General features: G+C 45.2%; 2 protein-coding genes across 2 annotated transcripts in view; one reads left to right on the top strand and one right to left on the bottom strand.

The window, feature by feature from the left end:
* Positions 1–529: 529 nt before the first annotated feature.
* On the bottom strand, positions 530–21097 carry CIMIP7 (ciliary microtubule inner protein 7). The gene is made up of 4 exons (XM_083602472.1): positions 20947–21097; positions 11590–11703; positions 2910–2987; positions 530–1129 (listed from the first exon to the last, which is right to left on the bottom strand). Exons 1-4 carry the CDS (start codon positions 20971–20973, stop codon positions 641–643), a joined length of 708 nt encoding a protein of 235 aa, XP_083458598.1. The 5' UTR covers positions 20974–21097; the 3' UTR covers positions 530–640.
* The window catches only part of IHO1 (interactor of HORMAD1 1), a 54990-nt gene continuing 53647 nt past the window's right edge, over positions 19766–21108 (top strand). Inside the window, exon 1 of the mRNA XM_083601450.1 lies at positions 19766–19826. Within this exon, the coding sequence (XP_083457576.1) occupies positions 19769–19826 (58 nt within the window). The 5' untranslated portion in view covers positions 19766–19768. The remainder of the gene's footprint in view (positions 19827–21108) is intronic.

The raw sequence follows: 21108 nt of genomic DNA, 5'->3' as shown, positions 1-21108 counted from the left end.
TGTCCAAGCAGCCTCAAACTGTAGCGGCCCACCTGCAATCTCTGTTCAGCCCTGTTCATTGTCCTGTGTGACCTTGGAGACAAGTGGGAAGGGGAGCTTGTCACAGCAGGAGAGTCATACTTCTGGGATTCTCCTGCAGCCTCTTGCCCTCCCCGCCTCTGCTTCAGCCTCTGTGTCTAAGCTGCTCCCTGTCACAGGCTCTCCTTGCTCACTAAAGCCTGTTACTTCTTCAGCATCTAACCAGTCCCCCCTCCGCCCACACCTTCTACCTCTGATCTCTCTTCAGTGTTCCCCACCAATCCCCGGGCTCTGAGCCTTCCCCCTCTGGGGCTCCCGTGTTTGCTGCCTATTCGTCCCTACAGAACAACCCTTTGTGCTTAGTCTTGAAAACAAAACAGTAGAATTAAACAAGCATACCTCCGCACAACTCTTCTGACCGGCAAAACAACTCCGTGGCCAAAATCAAGAGTTTTGTGGCAAAAGGTTACCTGGCAGAGGGGAAATAAAGGGCATGCAAAACCCGTAGCACCCGCTTGTGTCACAGTCCAGCAAGATTTTATTTTATTTTTTCCCATATTTCACCTTGTACAAAGGAGCATTTAACTGTTCTTGCAGATAACGGAGAAACTCCCACGTGTGATCAGCAATTGTGCCAGTGCAAACAGTCTGAGACAGTCCACCGGGTTGGCCTGTGGGTGCCAGGGCGTACATAAATGGGTCCTGGAGCAAAGGCTTCTGGGGTCTTGCTGGTATCTGTTGCGGTGGGCTCACATGAGCCTGGAACGGTGGCGGGCTCACTGGAGACAGGGGCGGTGGGCTCACTGGAGACAGGCTTGGTGGGCTCAGCATCTTTCACCACCTCACGCTTGAATGTCCTGAGGATGGGTTCATACAAAGAGTAGCTCCGGTAAGTGTGCTGGTAGGTGGTGCTGGGTGTGCGTTGCAGGGGCTGCCCTTGCCTGTGGGAGTGATGAACTAACACCTGGGGGACCTTTTCTCTGGAGTGGAAGTCATACTGGTAGCTTGAGATGAGGGGTCTCTCACGTCTTAACTCCTCCTTCAAGGGAACCCAGTCAATTAAGTTCTTGGTGTTGGGAAGGCTTCCCTCTATTCTCCTCCTTCCTAAGCCCTGCCGGAAAACAATGACCAGACTGTTCACCCCTGCACTGTGAAAAGAGCCACCTAGCGCACCATTTTAAACAAGAACAAGAAGAAGCCAGGAGGTTACCAAGGGTGGAAGACAGGTGTGATATTCTGAGAGCAGGGGAGGGCACTGGAGGAAACCCTTGCCACATTTAATCGAAACTAGTGACGGGTGAACTACCTTGGAATCGAGGGACAAAATTTGTGACTGATCAAGTGCTTGACATCTCTCACAAAAGTTTTGAAGGAGGGTTCACAACTCTGCGATTGCTTTTTAAAAATTTAATCTGTCTTCACACCAAGCTGAAACTCCTGCCCTCAGTACTTGATCCTGCATATAGTAACCCACAAGTTAGCCTGTATGCCACAAATCGCAATTATTTGGCATTCTAGTGCAAATTTCTCCTGATAAAACACATTCCGTGCAGGGTTTTTCTTTTACTAATATACACATTTTTGCAACCAGTTTATCCTAACGCATTTTGTATGCTATTCTCACGAATATATGTAATTCCCCCCTACACATTACTTGGCTGGAGAACTGCGCTGCAAAATTTGGATGTGCAAATTTCAAAGGATGGCTGTGCTTTGGTTCTCATATTGTTTCAGAAAGCGTGGTTTCGCTAGATTAACCTTTGAGTTCAAGCTTAGTCGACTTTCCCTCCCAGTGCCAGGGAGGAATCTTATGGAGCACACCTGCCTTAACAAAGGATAATAATAAATTTTATTTATACCCTGCCCTCCCTAGCCAAGACCGGGCTCAGGGCGGCTAACAACCAACAATAAAAACAAGTTGATTAAAATACAATTAAAAAAAACAAGATTAAAATACAACATTAAAATATTAGGATGCAGCCTCTTCACAGGAGGATAAAGGAAAAGGAAAGAGGGGGAGGGAATCAAACTGATTCTAAGCCAAAGGCCAGGTGGAACAACTCTCTTACAGGCCCTGCGGAAAGAAATCGGACCCCCAGGGCCCTGGTCTCATGAGACAGAGCGTTCCACCAGGCCAGAGCCAGTGTTGAGAAGGCCCTGGCTCTGGTTGAGGCTAATCTAACTTCCTTAGGGCCCGGGACCTCTAGGGTGTTGCTATTTATGGACCTTAAAGTCCTCCATGGGGCATACCGGGAGAGACGGTCCTTTAGGTACAAGGGTCCTAGGCCATGAAGGGCTTTAAAGGTCAAAACCAGCACCTTAAATCTGACCCTGTACTGCACCGGGAGCCAGTGCAGCTGGAAAAGCACTGGGTGAATATGCTCCCATGGCAGAGACCCTGTGAGGAGCCTCGCTGCAGCATTCTGCACCCACTGGAGTTTCTGGGACAGCTTCAAGGGCAGCCCCGCGTAGAGCGAATTACAGTAGTCAAGCCTGGAGGTGACCGTCACATGGATCACTGTGGCCAGGTTGGGGCGGGAAAGGTAAGGGACCTGATGTGGTATGGAGCACTCCAGTGCTGAACCTAACGCCCAGCTCTGTCCTGTCCCTGCGGCACCTGACGTGTAAGGCAAAACTTCAGGCTATTTCGTGCAGCCAAGAGCACTTAACTAGTGCTTTTGCAGAGGCAGCCGGTTGGTGTCATCAGTTCCTGAGGGAGCCCTGGAGCCTGCCAAGGGAGAGCTAATCACATTAGGAATGAAACCGGTGTCTCTAATCAAGCACTCCTCTGATTAACTTCTCTACCGCCTCTATTGCTGCATAAGAGGAAAAGGACAAAAAAACCTTCCCCGCCCCCACGCTCCCGCACCCCCGAAACCAATCACACTCACGTTCTCAAAATATGTAGCTGATCCTGGGAAGGCGTGCCTGTTGTCGTGCTTAGAGAATATGTGCTTTGAAGGGGTTTCCTGGAAAAGGGCACAAGCAAGATTAGCCCACGGCTCCCTGCCAGACGCCACACCCTGCAGTTGTACCAGTGGAGTAAAGATGGGATCTGCTTTCAAACACCAGGTGAGGGCAAATTTGGCCCAAAGGAGAGGGATTCGTACTGGGAAGCTATGGATTTCGGGTGCTGTAGTCCAAGACGATTGGGGACCCAAGGCTGAGAAAAGCTGCTGTAGTCGGTAGGGTAGGATTAGCCCAGTTTTAGAGCCGCAGTGTTCTGGTTTACTTTGTATTCTGTTTTCACCCTCTGCCTGCTTCCCCCCTACCTTTTATTTCTAGTAAAGTTTCACAACTGAGCCATAAAACTCTGCAATTGCAAGCCTCAGGATTCTGGAATCCAGGCTACTGTTTAGATCAGAGTTGTAAGAGACCAACCCATTTTTTCCTGAGATCTGGGAAAGACTTGCGAAATGTGGGCTGCCTTTACACACTGAGTAACATGTAAGGGAACTGCTTGTGAAACATGGGGTGAGTTGATCTCAGAGTTCCTGGGCTTTGGGAAGTTATGGGTGGGGGGGAACTGCCAGGGTAATGAGAAAGCTGCTTTGATATTGGGGTGGGCGAAGGCAGCTAGAAGCTAGCCTTGCTTTCCCCAGCAAGTTTGTGTGTAGGTTGAGCCAATGAGTGCAGCTGTACTGGCTTGAAGCCTTAAGAAAAACAACGAAATTTTGGTGCGCCCCAGGTGCACCTTGGCTGCAAGAAGGAAGTGGGAGGATAATGGCAGCAACTACCTTAGATTAAGACTCAACTGGCAACCCTGCAGAGCTGTTGAGTTGCAGTTGGGCAAGCGAGTGTGAAAGGCTCTCCTGAACATCCTCGCTTTGCCATAACCTGGTCCTGGGATAATATAGGGCCTTATAGGTGGCAGACTCGCAGCTGGTGAAAATCCTACAAACAACGTACAGTGGTACCTCAGGTTACAGGCGCTTCAGACGCTTCAGGTAACAGACTCCAGTAACACAGAAATAGTACCTCAGGTTAAGAACTTTGCTTCAAGATGAGAACAGAAATCACATGGTAGCTACGCGGCGGCAGCAGGAGGCCCCATTAGCTAAAGTGGTACCTCAGGTTAAGAACAGTTTCAGGTTAAGAACAGACCTCCAGAATGAATTAAGTTCTTAACCCAAGGTACCACTGTATTATATACTGGCAGTAGTTTGCCCCACAAGCAGCCTAGTCACTGGACTTAACCATTCAGGGATCCTTTACCTGCAGTAGCTGCAGCCTCTGGACCAACCTCAAGGGTAGCCCCACATTGCAGTAATCCAACCATGATGTTACTAATGCATGGACAAGTGTGGTCAAGCTATCCCTATCCAGTACATACCATACTGGGCAGACTGGGGAAGACTTGGAATGAAATCCCCACTCAGTTACGATTCACGAAGCTTGCTGAACTACCTTTAGCCAGTCACGCTTTCTTACCATTTTGTACCTCACAGAATTGTTGTGAGGAGAAAATTGGGTAAATCCCTGCACAAAAGAAAATCCCTGAAATCCTTTATGGAAGGGTTTGATACAAAGGTGGTAAAATAGAATAAATATTGCAGGTGTGTGTTTTTTTTATTGTACAGAGTACTTTCTGGTATGCAATCAGGTAAACAGCAATGTCTTGGCCAAGGAAACTGGAATTTGGGTTTCAGTCTATCCTACGTTGAAGCCTCTAGGATTCTTTCTATAAGGCCAAGCCCCTTGGATCTAAAAAGGGTCAGTTGATTGTTCCACAACTGTTCCACCCTAGCAGCAGCTAATGGCTATGCCTTTTGCTTGGTGTGCTGCATTTGGTATGTATATTTCAGCTGCTCAGGACTGGTAGAGAGTGAAAAATAAAAGCGTCAGTTGCCTGTTCCACAGATACGTAACTTATCCAAATACTCACAACTGTCAGTGACAACCAGTAAGTCTCTACACAGCCTTTTTGTTTTCACTCTATCTCATAAGCCCACCCATACTGATATACAAAAAAACGGTAATTAGTGAGTTTGATTCCCCCCTTTTCTCTTAATTAGTGATTTCACTGTATTTATTTTCAAAATAAAATGTAATGCAAAACAAAAGAAAATACACCGTTCTATTCCTAGGCATACGAGGCCTAGTCTTAGGCTCGCGGTCCTCGCAGAAGGTCCAACCTTTACTCAAGTGGGGAGTAAACTATCACTGGCGATCCTCTCTCTGGTGGCAGGCAGCAGGAAACCTGTAACTGGGGCATCTCGAGATGGGAGTACCAGACCCCTTGGTCTTTGTGGGAAGCAGAGCTGAACAGGCCACCCAAGGGCCTCTCAGGCTGGCACAGCGATAGGATAAACAAAATTGCTCCCTTTTTCCACCCCGGCTGACCGATGGCAGGGCTTCAGGTGCTGTGGTGTGTTTGTCACTCTGTACCTTCTCTGTGTCTCATGAGGAGTGCTCTTGCCCACCCACATTATCAGAGTGTACACCTGCGGGGCCTTATCCTGCAAAGCGCTGGGCTAAGACCCTTTCCTCTCTTGAATCCAGAGCTCCCCAGCATATGACAAAATGGGAGATGCTCTTGTGTTCTCTGTGCAGATGTCAGCTTCAAGGGATGCTTTGTTAGCAGACGAATTTCATCAGGAGGAATCATTCTAAGGGAGTCAATTGTGCCATTCACTGATGTCTGAAAAGCTCTTGCAAGCTGGCAGCTGGAGATCAGTTCTGCATCCTCCAGGAGCTTATTCTGTTGCCTTAGCTGGCATCCCTGCACATCCCTAGGAGCCAACAGGGCGGTCAAGCGAAGGAGCTGAAGATGCACAGGTTGTATTTATCCTATCGAAGTAGCCAAACACATATTTTGCTACAGGTCTCTGATTGTTATAAGCCGACATTTATAGGTTGCCTAAAAGTGTTTGTGAGGTGCTGGCTCTTTTAGAGCAACTTCTCCCTCACAACTAATCTCAGTCAGTCCAGCTAGAGGGAATTTCTCCGTTTTACAAGCTGAAGCCGGAATTGCTCACCTGCGTTTTGTAATGCACTGCCTATACCTCACTGATTTTCCATGTCTATCCAAATCATGCTGAAAGCTAGTGTATAAGGTACTAGCTAGCCCCTCACTGTGAAGTACAGTGTGTATAGGTGCCTGTACATTATACAGGCTGCAAATTTTAGTTTCTTTTTGGAGGAAGGGTCTCTCTAGTAGTGCACGCCTTGGAGTGGAGGCTGCGCCATGTGGCTCTTCAGAAGCAAATGTCTTCTCATGAATGGCAGCAATAAATAACCCTAATGTGAGGTACCTGGTAGGGCTGGGTGGGATCTGGTTTTTCAACATCGCAATATATCACCAGCTAAACATCGTGATACACCAATATATAACAATGTCTGAATTAAGGATGCAGGCATTGGCCGGCTTCATGGTTTCTCCCCCATTGTGATTTTTTTTGCACAGCACACACACACACGTAATGATCTGCAATGTATTGCCGGGTCAAAAATTATGAAACCAATATCACAATATGAACTTCAAACCAGTTTGGGACAATATATTACCCAGCTTTAATACACATCATGATTCGCAATATATTTTCAGGTAAAAACCTATGGAACTGATATCATGATATGGACTTCAAACCGATTTTGGGCGATATCACTAATACTAGTACCTGGGTGTCTTGTATATTGCTGCCTAGAAAGCAGAGACAAGGCGCAGATGGCAAACCTAGCAGGTGAACTCACACCCATACTAACCACACCCCAAGGGCTGTTACACTCGTTGGCCCTATCATATTTTGGGCCAGCATGGCCTGTTCTGCACCACTGAAGATGCAACATCTGGTACGTGCTCCTGTTAATCTCCCCCAGTGATTACTGTTAAGTTGTGGGTGAACATATCAGACAACACAGCGATTCTTCAAACAGCTCTTGTTTATTCACAGGCCAGAACAGAACTGAACTTAAGGGTTCAGCCAGCCTGCTTATATAGAGCTCCACTACAACGCAACAGTGACCACTTTCTGTAACTATCCAATCACTGAACGTCACTTTCAATCCCTTATTTGCATATGTGGACCTGAGTGAAAACTATCTACACTATCCCCCTGCTGGCCCAGGGTGAGAACTTCAGTACATAACAATTGCAGTCTGCAATAATATTTTCTCTGGCCTTCCGATAGCTCACCTTTGCCAGCTCAATCTACCCAGGACCGCTGCTAAAATGAATCCCTGTTTTCGTCGCTCTGACATTGTGATGCCCTTGCCTGTATCCCCCCTATACTATCTTTCTGTTCTCCCCTGGATCCACAAACAACTTCTCATCCTTTCCTGTGAAACTCTCCCTGGCCTTGCCCCTTCCCCTCCCTGGGCTCATGGGGTTGTGTGGATTCTCATTGGGAACAAGGCAGAGGAAAAAGGTTTAAGGCCCCCTCCACACACAGTATAGTCCTGATCTGGCTTGCGGGGATGGGCTGTACCAGCGATTTATAATTTTTTTAAAGATCAAGGGCACCAGGGCAACCATATGATAAATATCACATCTAGTTTGGTCCTCGTATAGAAGTTGTTTCTAAACCTGCTACCTTTTTATTTGGAGGAGATGGAGCCTGGGATTATCTGCATGCAAGGCATGTACCTGTGCCACTGAATTATGACCCTTTGCTTCTATATTCTCTAAAGCCACCCTGTAATTTCAAGGTTGGGTAGGAGAGGCGTTTTGCCAAGCCTTCATTGTTGCTGCGGCTTTATAAATAAAGTTGACCCCCACGATCAGCATGGGCTTTGAAACCCAGAGAGAGAGAGAGACTCCGCCTCTGGTTTCTTGCAGCTTTTGAAAGCAATATTTTCCATACCAGTGAAACTGCTAGCAAACACTTTGCCACAACATAATTAACATGTAGTACGGGGTAACTAGAGACCAGATAAAGTGCTTTGGGGGGTTATATCCAGCCCATAAGCTGTCAGGCATTTTGTAACTGTAATAAAATATTGCCGGGGAGGGATTTTCAACAGGTACAGTTTGTAATCCCAAAATGCTGCAGGGGTCAGAAAACAAGTGCCTGCTCAAACAGGCAGAACTATTAAGCGAACGCAAGCCCCTGCCTTTGCATCCGATCACCCTCATTAGATCTCCCGCAGATAAAATACTGAGCTATATTATTTCTCCCCTCCATGAAATAAGCTGAGAACGAGCGCTTGGGCTGGGGAATCAGCAGTGGGAGTTCTCCCTTGCAAACCGAAAGGATCAGAGAAAGAGATTATCCAAGCAGCACAGATGCAGAGTCACATGAGCTAAGCCCCTTGTCACAACACGATGCTCCGTTTCCTGCCTCTGCAGTGCTGCGAGGTGACAGGACTCCAGGCGCAGCGGCACAGAGGACGAGAAGCAGCCGTGGCTTTACCTGTTGTCAAAGCTGCTGTGGGTTCCCGAAAGAGAATTAAGAGGCAGCTGTCTTCATCGCTTAATGGGGACAGATGCCAAGTCTCCTGCTGTCAGTGCCAGGATGTGGGGGCAGGAGGAGCCTAATCCACAACATGCGGCTTGAGATATTGCAAAGCAATTAAATAGAGCTTAGCTGCTACCCGAAATCCCAGCAGATAGATTTAATAAAGAGGCGGGCTAGCACTTCCATACCACAATAACAAAGGACAACCTGGTCCTCCGAAAGGCAGGAAAGAAACTACCGACAATGGATCCCTCTCATGAGCAGGTGACAAGAGGGTTCTTCCAGACTGTAGCTGTTCTCAGGTGGGATTCAATCACATACCTGCAAATTCAGGTTCCACAATTATAGCTGACTGGGAGGTTTTGCGCTACAAACCTGTTTCCCCAAAATATTGGACTGCAAATGGACTGGAAGGTTGCTGGAGCCAATGCCATCTTAACCTCCTCGCAAGCATATTAGGATGAGTACACAGTGGGTGGCGCTGTGGGTTAAACCACAGGGACTAGGGCTTGCTGATCAGAAGGTCGGCGGTTCGAATCCCCGCGACAGGGTGAACTCCCGTTGCTCGGTCCCTGCTCTTGCCAACCTAGCAGTTCGAAAGCACGTCAAAGTGCAAGTAGATAAACAGGTACCCCTCTGGCGGGAAGGTAAACGGCATTTCCGTGCGCTGCTCTGGTTCGCCAGAAGCAGCTTAGTCATGCTGGCCACATGACCCGGAAGCTGTACGCCGGCTCCCTCGGCCAATAAAGCAAGATGAGCGCCGCAACCCCAGAGTCGTCCACGACTGGACCTAATGGTCAGGGGTCCCTTTACCTTTACCTTTACTCAGTAAACAGAGGACAGAGAAGAATTTCCACTAATGTAACCTTGGGCGCACGGAATTTGCTTTACCTTTCATTTTTGTTTTATTTGAGAAATTTATATCCGTCTTTCACTATAAAAGCGCTCAAGGCAGCTATTAAAAACAGCAAGAAGATAATTAACAAACAATTAGCTGCATTTTAGTTATTAAAGCTTTAAGCAGCATCTAGCATAAATCCTAACAGTGCGATATTCACAACCTCCTAAAACTGATCGTAATGGAAGCACAAAAACATAACCACATCTTCCTGAATAGATTTTTCCGATCAGAAAAGCATTTTACTTTACAGCTTTACAGCTTTACATCCTGCTTTACAGGAAGACATATTATTGCAACACTATGCAGAAAAGTCAAGCACTAGGGATTCCGGAGCCTGCCTGCTGTTCTAGCTTAATTAATTCCACATCGGCGAAGGGTCAAATGGGATAAAATCAGCAGTTTGGGACAAACAATTTTATCCAGGTTGAATTAGGATTTTAATCCCAGGCTTCACACATACACACAAAAATGCAAGTGAAAGAGTCAGCTACAGCCATCACCACTACCACCAACCTTCGTGATGGGATCCATCAGTTGCCATCCCATATCTATCACAGTACTCTGGATACGACCTAGGGCCATGCTGTAAAAGCTCCTTTCTAAACAGGGTGGTAAAATGGCAAATGCAATCCAGTGTAAATGAGCATAAGAGTGAAGCATGTTCATATACAGTATACACTCATGAGTTGACTGTTCAGAAATGAGACCTTGGGGTTGTGGTGCAGGAAGATCTTGACCCAGTGTGTGGAGGAAAAGGCACATTCCATGGTAGCGATCACTAGGAAGGGAACTGAAAATCATAGAATCGTAGAGTTGGAAGTGTAAATAAAAAATTAAGGTCTTTTATATATATAATAAATGTTCATAAATGTGCCAGCCAAGCACGTACAGTGGTACCTCGGGTTACCTACGCTTCAGGTTACATATGCTTCAGGTTACAGACTCCGCTAACCCAGAAATAGTACCTCAGGTTAAGAACTTTGCTTCAGGATGAGAACAGAAATCATGCTCTGGTGGCGTGGCAGCAGCAGGAGGCCCCATTAGCTAAAGTGGTGCTTCACGTTAAGAACAGTTTCAGGTTAAGAACGGACCTCCGGAACGAATTAAGTACTTAACCCGAGGTACCACTGTACATAGATATGTGGGCCACATGTCTGGAGCAGCACAGGAAGACAGTCCTGAAACCATTTTGACCCCCAAATTGACCAAATGTTTTCTCTGCAAGGAGGGAGGGGGTGAGGGAACCTTCCTATTGTCTCAGGAATTGGGTAATCTCCATCTCAAAGGAATGGCCAGACTACCGGGAAAGGCAATCAGATAAGGCAATATCAGATAACCTGACAGACAGGAAAAACAACAACGTTCAAATTTCTGTTGTAGACCGCCTTTTCTGTGATGTAGGTATGATGTTTGTGGGGTGTGGTCTTGGGTTACACCCCTTCTGTGATGTATGTATGATGTATGGAGGGGTGGTCTTGAGCTCCAGGGCAGGGAATTTAAAATGTCTATATAAGGGCAGGCAAACCTTTGTTCTGGGTCCTCCTCCGTCCTCCTGCGTGTGAGGGGAGCACCCTGTTGCAACAGCTTTAATAAAGATCAGGCTTACTAGCTGCTTTGCTTCTCAATATTCTCTGGTTGGTCTGTTATTTTCTCCTACCAATAGGGAACCCACTTAAGGACTCTATACGGGCTCTTGGATACCCCATAAGGGAAGAAGGGCAGATTTTGTTTACAACAGAAGGGACCCTGAGGGTCATTTAGTCCAACCCCCTGCAACGCACGGATCCTGCCCACAGCCATCCCTGGGTGGGCTTGAACCACCAAGTTCCTGGTTAACAGCCAGATGGGCTGTTGAGAAAATAAAACTGCCAATATTGTAATACTGCTACATGGCGTGACCGCATTTGGAATGCTGTGTACAGTTGGAAAATAAATAGGTTTTTATTTATTATTATTTTTAAAGGGGTAGCCACAGGTTGAAGGTGGGTCTCAGGTATGAAAAGGCTGTGGTCAAAGAGTTAAATACCTGAACTTGAGATGAGAACTTTCTCTCCCAGATCTTAACCACGGCAATGCACTGAGGCCTACTTCCAGTACATTTCACGCCTTCCTCTGTGCAAATTGAGATTAGTCACAGCACGCCCATACGGCCCTTTCATTCCATTTGTCCCTATTAACAACCAGATAGGAGGTCTGGTAAGGATGAAGGCTTTCATTTGCCTTCTTCCCAGTGGGAGCCTGTCGAAGACCAGCCGCAGATGACCCGTCACTCACCTTCATTCTCTTCAGGAAGAGTTCAGGAGGTTGTGGCTGGGCTGCTTTGCGATACTCCTGGGTGAAGTCGCTCCTGCATCTGCTTCTGTAGTTGCCATAGAAACCGTTGGCGTGCTGGAGCGAGAGAGGCAACAAGGAGCCCCTAATTAGCAATTGAGCAACATAATCCAGTCGCCTCTCCAAACTTGCGGGTGAGCTTGATAGGGGCCACTGGAAGGTCACACTTTGCCTCTGACAACTACGAAAGGATTTCGCAGGGGTTTGTCATTATTCTTATTACCGACAAGAAAAGAGGCTCTTCAGGCGAGGGCAAGAAGCAGACAGGCGAGTCTCCGATGATGCAGGCCAGCTTCCCACGGGGGATCTCTTGGCCACGTTACGCCAGCCAAGGACTTGTCAAGAGAGCTTCGTTTGGGAGGGCTGAGAATAATGTTTTGACAGTCTTGATCACCACGGACCAGACATAAGGGGAGCTTCAATTTGAGCTGATCTGCGCCAGCCTACTTGGCTGGTAGAGAATGCCCAGCTGCGCCCCAATTCCAGGCTGCCCTCTTGCCCTCACCAAAACAGCATTCTGCCTAAGAAGGTATTTTGGGTTGTGTGCAACATCATCCAGCCATCAACGTGGGACTGGAAAGCCATAATCTAGACCAGCCTTTACAACAAAAGAGCTATCTGGGACACTGAGTACACAGTGGTTCCTTGGTTCTCAAACTTAATCCGTTCCGGAAGTCCGTTCCAAAACCAAAGCGTTCCAAAACCAAGGCGCGCTTTCCCATGGAAAGTAATGCAAAATGGATTCATCTGTTCCAGACTTTTAAAAACAACCCCTAAAACACCAACTTAACATGGATTTTACCATCTGACGAGATCGTTGATCCATCAAATGAAAGCAATAGACAATGTTCTGCAGTCACACAGTCAATCGGTCAGTAGCTGAACTGGGTTCCACGCAGTCACAAGAACAAAACGAAAAAGCCGCAAAAACAAAAAGGCAAAATAAATAACAAAAACAGACAGACCTCAGCGTAACACTCAAAACGGAAACATGGCACTCAAAACAGAGCACGTTTGGCTTCCGAAAAGAGTTCGCAAACTGGAACACTTACTTCTGGGTTTGCAGTGTTTGGGTTCCAAGTTGTTTGAGTACGAAGGCGTTTGAGAACCAAGGTACCACTGTACTCTGCATTAAAAACCAACCAATCAAAACACTGCACTAAAGTAACCATTCTGTGCCAAGAAGCTGGAATCTATAACCATTGTTGTCTGTTGTCCAGCACAGTCACTATAGCAGATATGGGAGGAATTAGGATTAGCCGCCACTGCTGCTACTTACATACCTGCCAACAGTTTACCATCAAAACTAGGGATATAACACTTATTTTATTTTTTATTTTTTATTTATACTTTCCAGGTTTATACATTTCATTAATTTTACAATCATTTTAACATTTCAAAGCTTGACTTCCTTCCCTCTCTTTCTGCGGTTCCTTAAATTTATTTTTTAATATCTTCTGCAGACCCAAATTCATTTGATTTGCTCATTTAATTCTCTACTTTAAATATATACTCTTATGAAACTGCAGGTTATTACAATAATCCTGCCAATGTTTTTATCTGTTTGCCATTTTTCTGTAAATATTCAATAAACCATTTCCATTCTTTATTAAAAAAAAACAGTTTGTTATCTTGATTTCTTATTCTTCTGGTAAGTTTCACCATTTGTGCATATTGCATAAGTTTTTGTATCCATTCTTCCTTTGCTGGGACTTCTGCTTCTTTCCATTTTGGGGCGAGTTACGAGTAGAATTCTTGCTGCTGTGGTAGCATACCTAAATAAATTTCTGCACAATTTAGGTAGTTCTGTCACTATAATGCCCAAAAGAAAAGCTTTCGGTTGCTGTTTTTTACAAAGGTTATTTTAAACACCCTTTTCAATTCATTATATATCATTACTACAAGACCACCACATATGATAAAAAGAACCTTATTTCTCTTTACATTTCCAACACTTGTTTGATTTAGATTTGTACATTTTTGCCAGTTTACTCGGTGTTAGATACCAATGATACATCATTTTCATATAATTTTCTCTTAAACCATAACATGCTGTAAATTTTATATCCACGTTCCACAATCGTTCCCATGCTGCCATGTCTATATCATGACCCATATCTATGGCCCAGTGTATCACTGAGGATTTTACTTGCTCATTCTCTGTCTCCCATTCCAATAATATTTTATACATTTTAGACTGTTGCAGAATTTGTCCTAGTCAATAACGACAGGCTCCGGGTTCTTCGAGAAAGGTCTGGTTTATTAAGCTGCAGCTGGCATCAGTGAGATCATTCTCAAAGGCTGAGCCCCGATTGCTATTTGGGGCTCACTTTTATAGTGTGTCGGGGCACGGGTGGCGCTGTGGGTTAAACCACAGAGTCTCGGGCTTGCCGATCAGAAGGTCGGCGGTTCAAATTCCCGTGACGGGGTGAGCTCCCGTTGCTTGGTCCCAGCTCCCGCCAACCTAGCAGTTCGAAAGCATACTAGTGCAAGTAGATAAATAGGTACCGCTCCGGCGGGAAGGTAAACGGCATTTCCGTGCACTGCTCTGGTTTGCCAGAAGCGGCTTAGTCATGCTGGCCACATGACCCAGAAGCTGTCTGTTGGCTCCCTCGGCCAATAAAGCGAGATGAGTGCTGCAACCCCAGAGTCGGTCATGACTGGACCTAACAGTCAGGGGTCCCTTTACCTTTATAGTATGTCACAAACAACTTCCAGACACAGGTACAAGAGCATGTGCAGAGCGAGATTACATCATTTTGCAAACAAGCCACACAAGAGTCCTTTCCTAAGCAGTTCCTCTTTCTGGGAGTCTGTCTCAACAATTCCTATTTTTGGGAGACATTACAATAACAGGCAAAAACAGAACTTTTCTAGCCTCTTCACTGCTCCCCTCCTGGCCTGCCTGCAACTGCCACTCTGTGCTGTTTTTTTGCCCATATTCAGCTGACCTATGCAAGTTTAAAAACAGACACCAGACTGTTAAGTTGTGGGTGGACATATCAGACGACACAGCGATTCTTCAAGCAGCTCTTGTTTATTCACAGCCCAGAACAGAACATAAGGGTTCAGCCAGCCTGCTTATATAGAGCTGCACTAGAACGCAACAGTAACCACTTTCTGTATCTATCCAATCACTGAACGTCACTTTGAATCCCCTATTTGCATATGCGGACCGGTGTGAAAACTATCTACAGTATCCCCCTGCTGGCCCAGGGTGAGAACTTCAGTACATAACACAGACAGTTAGCTCATCTCCTTGTGACTGACTTTCTTGACCAGCCAGTTTACAAAGCATTTTGTGGCAAACTCGAAAGTGGGGGTTCTGGGAGGGGGGGATGGTTCTGGAGACATTTTCTGCTCATAGGGTACCTTTTGTGTGTTGGACTGCTGAGGCAAGTAGATTCTATTTTCTAACTGCTGAGCTGATTTCTGCACTATTCGCTCAGGCAGACATTTTCTGATCACCATCGGGGCAGGGGCTGCTGAGGGCAAATGGATTCTATCTCATCATTCCTCAAGACAACACTTTTTTTACATTACATCCCAACAGGTCTCTCTCCAGTTGTGACATTTGTTCCCCAAACCCTCGTATCCTATCTTTCTTAAAATATCATTCAAATGATATTTTAATCATGTAGTTCATTTCCCTGATAATTCCTTAAATTCTTTAAATTTATACTCTCCTCCCTCTTGTTTTAATAAGCTTCTATAAGTTGTCCACCCTTCTATCCTATTATTTTTCTTTACCGCTGTAGCTTCCAGCGCTGACAGTCATAATGGTGTTCTTACCAGAACACTCCCATTTTCAAACCAAGGATCACTTAATGAGTATTACGTATAATTAAAGTCTTTTCATTGCCCATGCACTATATTAATTTACTCTGCACTATATTAATTTACTCTGCATTAGCCTGCCCCGCAATGATTTAAAAGTCAAGAGGGCAATGATTCTTCTGGTTAAAGAGACATCTGCAAAATATAATTGTCCTACGAATTTGTTTACCAACTGTTCAAAATACAGTGGTACCTCGGGTTATAGACGCTTCAGGTTACAGACTCCACTAACCCAGAAATAGTACCTCAGGGTAAGAACTTTACCTCAGGATGAGAACAGAAATCGTGCGGTGGTGGCGCAGCAGCAGCGGGAGGCCCCATTAGCTAAAGTGGTGCTTCAGGTTAAGAACGGACCTCCGGAATGAATTAAGTACCTAACCAAAGGTACGACTGTACTGTAAATCTCAGCATGTACAGGGTGTGAAATGCATGTCTATGTCCCTTGGACGCAAGTTGCATCTGCCCATTTAAAACTTTTAACTTGCCCATGGAGGGAGCTGAACCCCATATTTAAATCCCATATTTAAATTCAAACAAGGCCATCCCCAAATACAAAAATAAGGGTGGTGGTTTAGCAGAGAGAGGGATCAGGAAAAGGTGCTTTCCCTGATAAAGAGAGACAATCAGAATATCTGTAGGTATGTTGAAGGGTGAAGAGGTAAGAGGGTACTGAGGCTTCTAGTGGTATGTTTAGGTAACTGTTGTCTCCAGACATCTGGACCTCGCAGGGTCTCTCCCTGTTTAGAGATAATGTATGTTACTTCACTAGGGATATGGGTGGCGCTGTGGTCTAAACCACTGAGCCTCTTGGGCTTGCCAATCGGAAGGTTGGTGGTTCGAATCCCTGCGACGGGGTGAGCTCCCATTGCTCTGTCCCACCTCCTGCCAACTTAGCAGTTTGAAAGAAATATATGTACCGCTCTGGCGGGAAGGTAAATGGCATTTCCATGCGCTCTGGTTTCCGTCACGGTGTCCCGTTGTGCCAGAAGCCATTTAGTCCTGCTGGCCACATGACCCGGAAAGCTGTCTGTGGACAAACGCTGGCTCCCTCGGCCTGAAAGCGAGATGAGCGCCGCAACCCCATAGTCGCCTTTGACTGGACTTAACCATCCAGGGGTCCTTTACCTTAATTTACCTAAATTACTTCACTAACTTCCAACTGTGGTGAGCCAGCTGCATTTGAGGGCCTTTGAGGAAAACATAATTAATCTGCTACTTGATGTAAAGGACAAGTTTAGCAAAGTTTCAGGATATAAAATGGGGACTCTGGACATCTGCCCCACCCAAAGTCCTACTCTGACAGCACCACTGGAAGCTTCAGTCCCCAGTGGCGTAGCGTGGGGGGTGCAGGGGGGCCGGGCGCACCGGGCGCAACATCTGGGGTTAGGGCAAATCCACGGGTTAGGGGGCGCAAATCCACGGGTTAGGGGGCGCAAATCCACGGGTTAGGGGGCGCAAATTACTTGCTTTGCCCCGGGTGCTGACAACCCACGCTACGCCACTGTCAGTCCCCGACAGTCAGAAATAATGTTTAGCCCCACTCTTGAGTTTTCATCAGGCATTCCCTGCACGTATCCAAACCTGTCTTTGTGACCCTGTAAACTGACAATATTTTTTTAAGAGTCTCAATATTTTGTGTTGTAGCCTGAGATTGTAGAGCTAACTGCCCTGGTTACGGCAAAAGGTAGAGGAGCTATTCTAAATTTGTTTGTGTTGTGTTGCAACAGCAGTAGACAAATAAAGACCACTTTTCTGTGCACATTGTCAGGCCTCTGCAGTATTTTTGAGGTCACAGTTTCTCACCGCTATAAAATAAAAGTACAATTCCATCTTTTATCCACCTTGGTTGGTAGGCTTTGATGCCTATATCTCAGGAATGTGTCTCATGCGATAGATTACTAGCTGTGCTACCCACAGAAAGTGCTGCTATGGGAAAAACTGTAGGAAAGGTATGTATTACCTTGCAGAATGAAAGAAAGAAAACAGGGGGGAGAAAACATTTTGAAGGTTTTGTTTAAAGAGACAAGCAAGGCAGGGTTGCGCTCTATCCATGCTTTTGTTTGCATTATCTGTTGAACCTCTAGCAGAAATTATTAGATCTAACCAGATGATAACAGGTGTTAAAGCTGCCTAGGAAGATTTTGAAATTAGCTTGTACGCAGGTGATGTGGTCTTATATGTTAAAGGTCTGGAAAATATAATTAGTCTGCTACTTGATGTAAAGGACAAGTTTAGCAAAGTTTCAGGATATAAAATAAACTGCACTAAATCTGAGCGGCTGGGTAAGATTCTCCAGTTAAATATTATGGCATCTATCATAAGACCTAAATAATGTATTTGAATACAATCATGAAAAGCTGGTGTTTAAAGTCAAAGGTATACTAAAAACTGGTTGCTGTTGAAATTGTTTAGGGGAATTAACATTTCTAAAATTTTACCCAAAAATTTATATTTGTTTTTGAATTTTCCAATTAGAGTACTTCCCTAAATTATAGATACTTGGCAAAATATATTTATGGAGTTTATTCAGCAAAAGAAAAGATTCAGGGTAGCCTTAAAGACTTTACTAGGAGAAATAAAAACAGAGGGTTAGCTGTTCCATCATTTACAAAATATTATGAAGCAGTTACCATATTTTTCACTCCATAAGACACACCTGACCATAAGACGCACCTAGTTTTTAGAGGAGGAAAGGGAGAAAGCCCTGTTTTTTGGGCAATCAGCTCACAGTTGTGCAGCTTCTTTTGCAAAGGAGAAAAGCTTCATTTTGGGGGGGATCAGCTCAAAGTTGTGCAGCTTCTTTTACAAAAGGGAAAAGCCCCCTTTTTTTGAGGATCAGCTCAAAGTTGTGCAGCTTCTTTTGCAAAGGGGGAAAGCCTTATTTTTGGGGGGATCAGCTAACAGTTGTACAGCTTCTTTTGCAGAGGGGAAAAGCCCTGTTTTTTGAGGATCAGCTCGAAGTTGTTGAGCTTACTTTGCAAAGGGGGAAAAATCCTGTTTTTATGGGGCTCAACTCACAGTTCTGCAGCTTCCTTAGGAAAGGGAAGGGAGCCGTTTCTACCGTTTCCAGACAGATAAGCTAATCAGCCAGTCATATGTCTCTGGGGAAACAAACAGCCTCCTTCTGCAGAACATTCAACAATGGAGGCCTGGGCAAGGGGGCTGGGCCGGAAATAGAGCCAGCGACTGACCACACATTCGCTCCATAAGACGCACAGACATTTTCCCTTACTTTTTAGGAGGAAAAAAGTGTGTCTTATGGAGCGAAAAATACGGTATGTTAACTCGCTTAAGAATGTGATGCCACTCAGATAGATCACTATTCTTTTTTTTTTTATTCCCTATAATCGGAAGAATGCCTGATTGCATGTTTGACTAAACAAAGTATGAATTGTAGCCTGCATGGTTAAACGGACTAGTATGATCTGACTGAGAGGGGAAAGACAAGATTATGATCCTTTTGTTGACAATGTTATCATTTTTATTGTATATTGGGGGAATAAGGTACAGGAAAATATAAATCTACATGCATTGCTGGGAGTGCTTTGAGACTATATATCAAATTAAATTTATTGAACCTTAATGAGATTAATGCATCAAGGGAGATTTACTACCCAGGCTTACCCCTCTTTTCTCTCTCTTGCTGTTTTATTTTTAACCATTTCCATTATTATTATTATTATACTAATGTTGTACATTGTTTAAAATGTCAAGTACTTTAGATCACTGATGTAAAACGCTTAAATGTTAAAGAAAGAATTGGGGGAGGAAACATTTGGAAGGTTTTCATACATTAGAATGCTGCTAAATGAAAAGGGAGAATGTTTGTTCATCTTATCTATCAAGAAAAGGGCAATGAAATGTGGGTTTAAGTAGGTGAGTTTAAATCAGCATTAGAAAAAAATACACTGGCAGCAGATGGCTATGCCTCTCGTTTGGTGTGTGCATTTGGTATGTGTATTTCTGCTGCTCAGGACTGGTAGAGAGTGAAGAATAGGAGATCAGATGCAAAAGGAAGACTAAGAAGTCAGGATGCAAGAGATAAAGATTTGAGGTGTGGGTGAATTTTTAACCGCTTGACACTCATGCATAAGGCCAAAGACTGTCTCCAAGAGCTGATGGAGAGTAGAACATACTCCTCACAGTAGTTTACCCCACACTGAGTTACAACTACAGCGCCCAGAATTATTTGAGGGGGAAATGTGCTTTGACTGTGATTTAAAGGTGTGGTGTGTACACAGCCTAAGTTCCCAGCAAGGGAAAAGCTGCCATTGCTGCTAAAATAATGGAAAAATCCATGCGGAATTTTGCAGCTCATAAGACAACACTCAAGATTACAGGATGTATATAACGGAGGAGCGAAATTTCCATTTTTATATTTGGCCTAGCAACAATATGCCTAAGGCCACTCGTTTTTCCTGCCTGGGATGCTACGGTTGCCAGGCAACCATAGGCCTTGCTCCCGAACCCTTTTCATGTGGCAAAAGTATTGGACCAGTGGGGAGAAGGGAGTTGGAGTCATCCAGAGTACCTCACTGCTTCGTGCTGGCCCTGTGCAGAAACAACTGGCGGGATCTGAGCCAAGCATTTCTGTCCTATTATAGAGTCTAAACATACCATGCACCCATCCTGCTGTACAGAATTTCCCATCATTAGAGTGTCATTTCTGAGGAAATGGGGACATTCAGTAGAAACCATCCCTCCCATACAGATCAGAATTGATTTTTTGCAGGGTTAACCTGACCTCAGCCAACCCCCTTAATTTCATCCCATAGACTTCTTTATGGTTCAACCCCTTATTTAATAACCTTCCATTCATGTGCAGGGCTTAATTTGCACCAAGGCTTGCCAAGGCTCAGGCCTGGAACATGTGAAGTAAGGACAAAAATGAGGGAACACTTGAGCCAGGGCAGAATGCATTTATCTTTTCACTAAGTCTCAGTACACACTATACCGGAGCTTTCCAAACTTTCCATGACGGTCACACACTTTTTAGACATGCATCATTTCGCGGCACAGTAATTCAGTTTTACTAGCAAGCCGGAGGTTAAACTAACCCCTTATAAGAGCATTTGTGTGACACACCTACACACTGCAGCCGACACACATAATGTGTCATAAGACACAGTTTGGAAAGCTTTGCACCGACTATACCTCCAAAGCCCATTATCTCCCTCAATTAATTCTGGGCACTGTGATATGTTAAAAGTTGCTGAGAATTTTACCACAGTGCCCAAGATTCTTTACAGGAAAGAATGAGCACCAGATATTCTTCAGAGGTAGAGTGTGTATATAGCCCAAGTGAATACAAAGCATCCCAGATCCCATAGATTAGAGGGGAATACTTCCAGATTAGAGGGTAGCATTTCTAGACACACCTAGTCATCTTTTTCTAGAATATAAAGTGTTTGTGAAGCCTTGCAAACAGCCACGGACAGCATTTATCACAAACATTGAACTCACCCATGTCCCTACCATCGGGCTAGGCATCCCCTCAGGATCTGAGGGGAGCCACGTAGAAGTGGCCTGTCCCCTCAGTTATTTGAGCCGCCACCTGAAGCTAGCTGGTACCTGGGCATAGGGCTTGCCACCCATGTTTACATGGTTGCCGAGCAACTATTATAT

This window comes from Podarcis filfolensis (assembly GCF_964270895.1).
Source record: "Podarcis filfolensis genome assembly, chromosome: 2".
In the NCBI taxonomy this organism is placed as follows: Eukaryota; Metazoa; Chordata; class Lepidosauria; order Squamata; family Lacertidae; genus Podarcis; species Podarcis filfolensis.
This window is presented reverse-complemented; position numbering and strand designations above follow the sequence as displayed.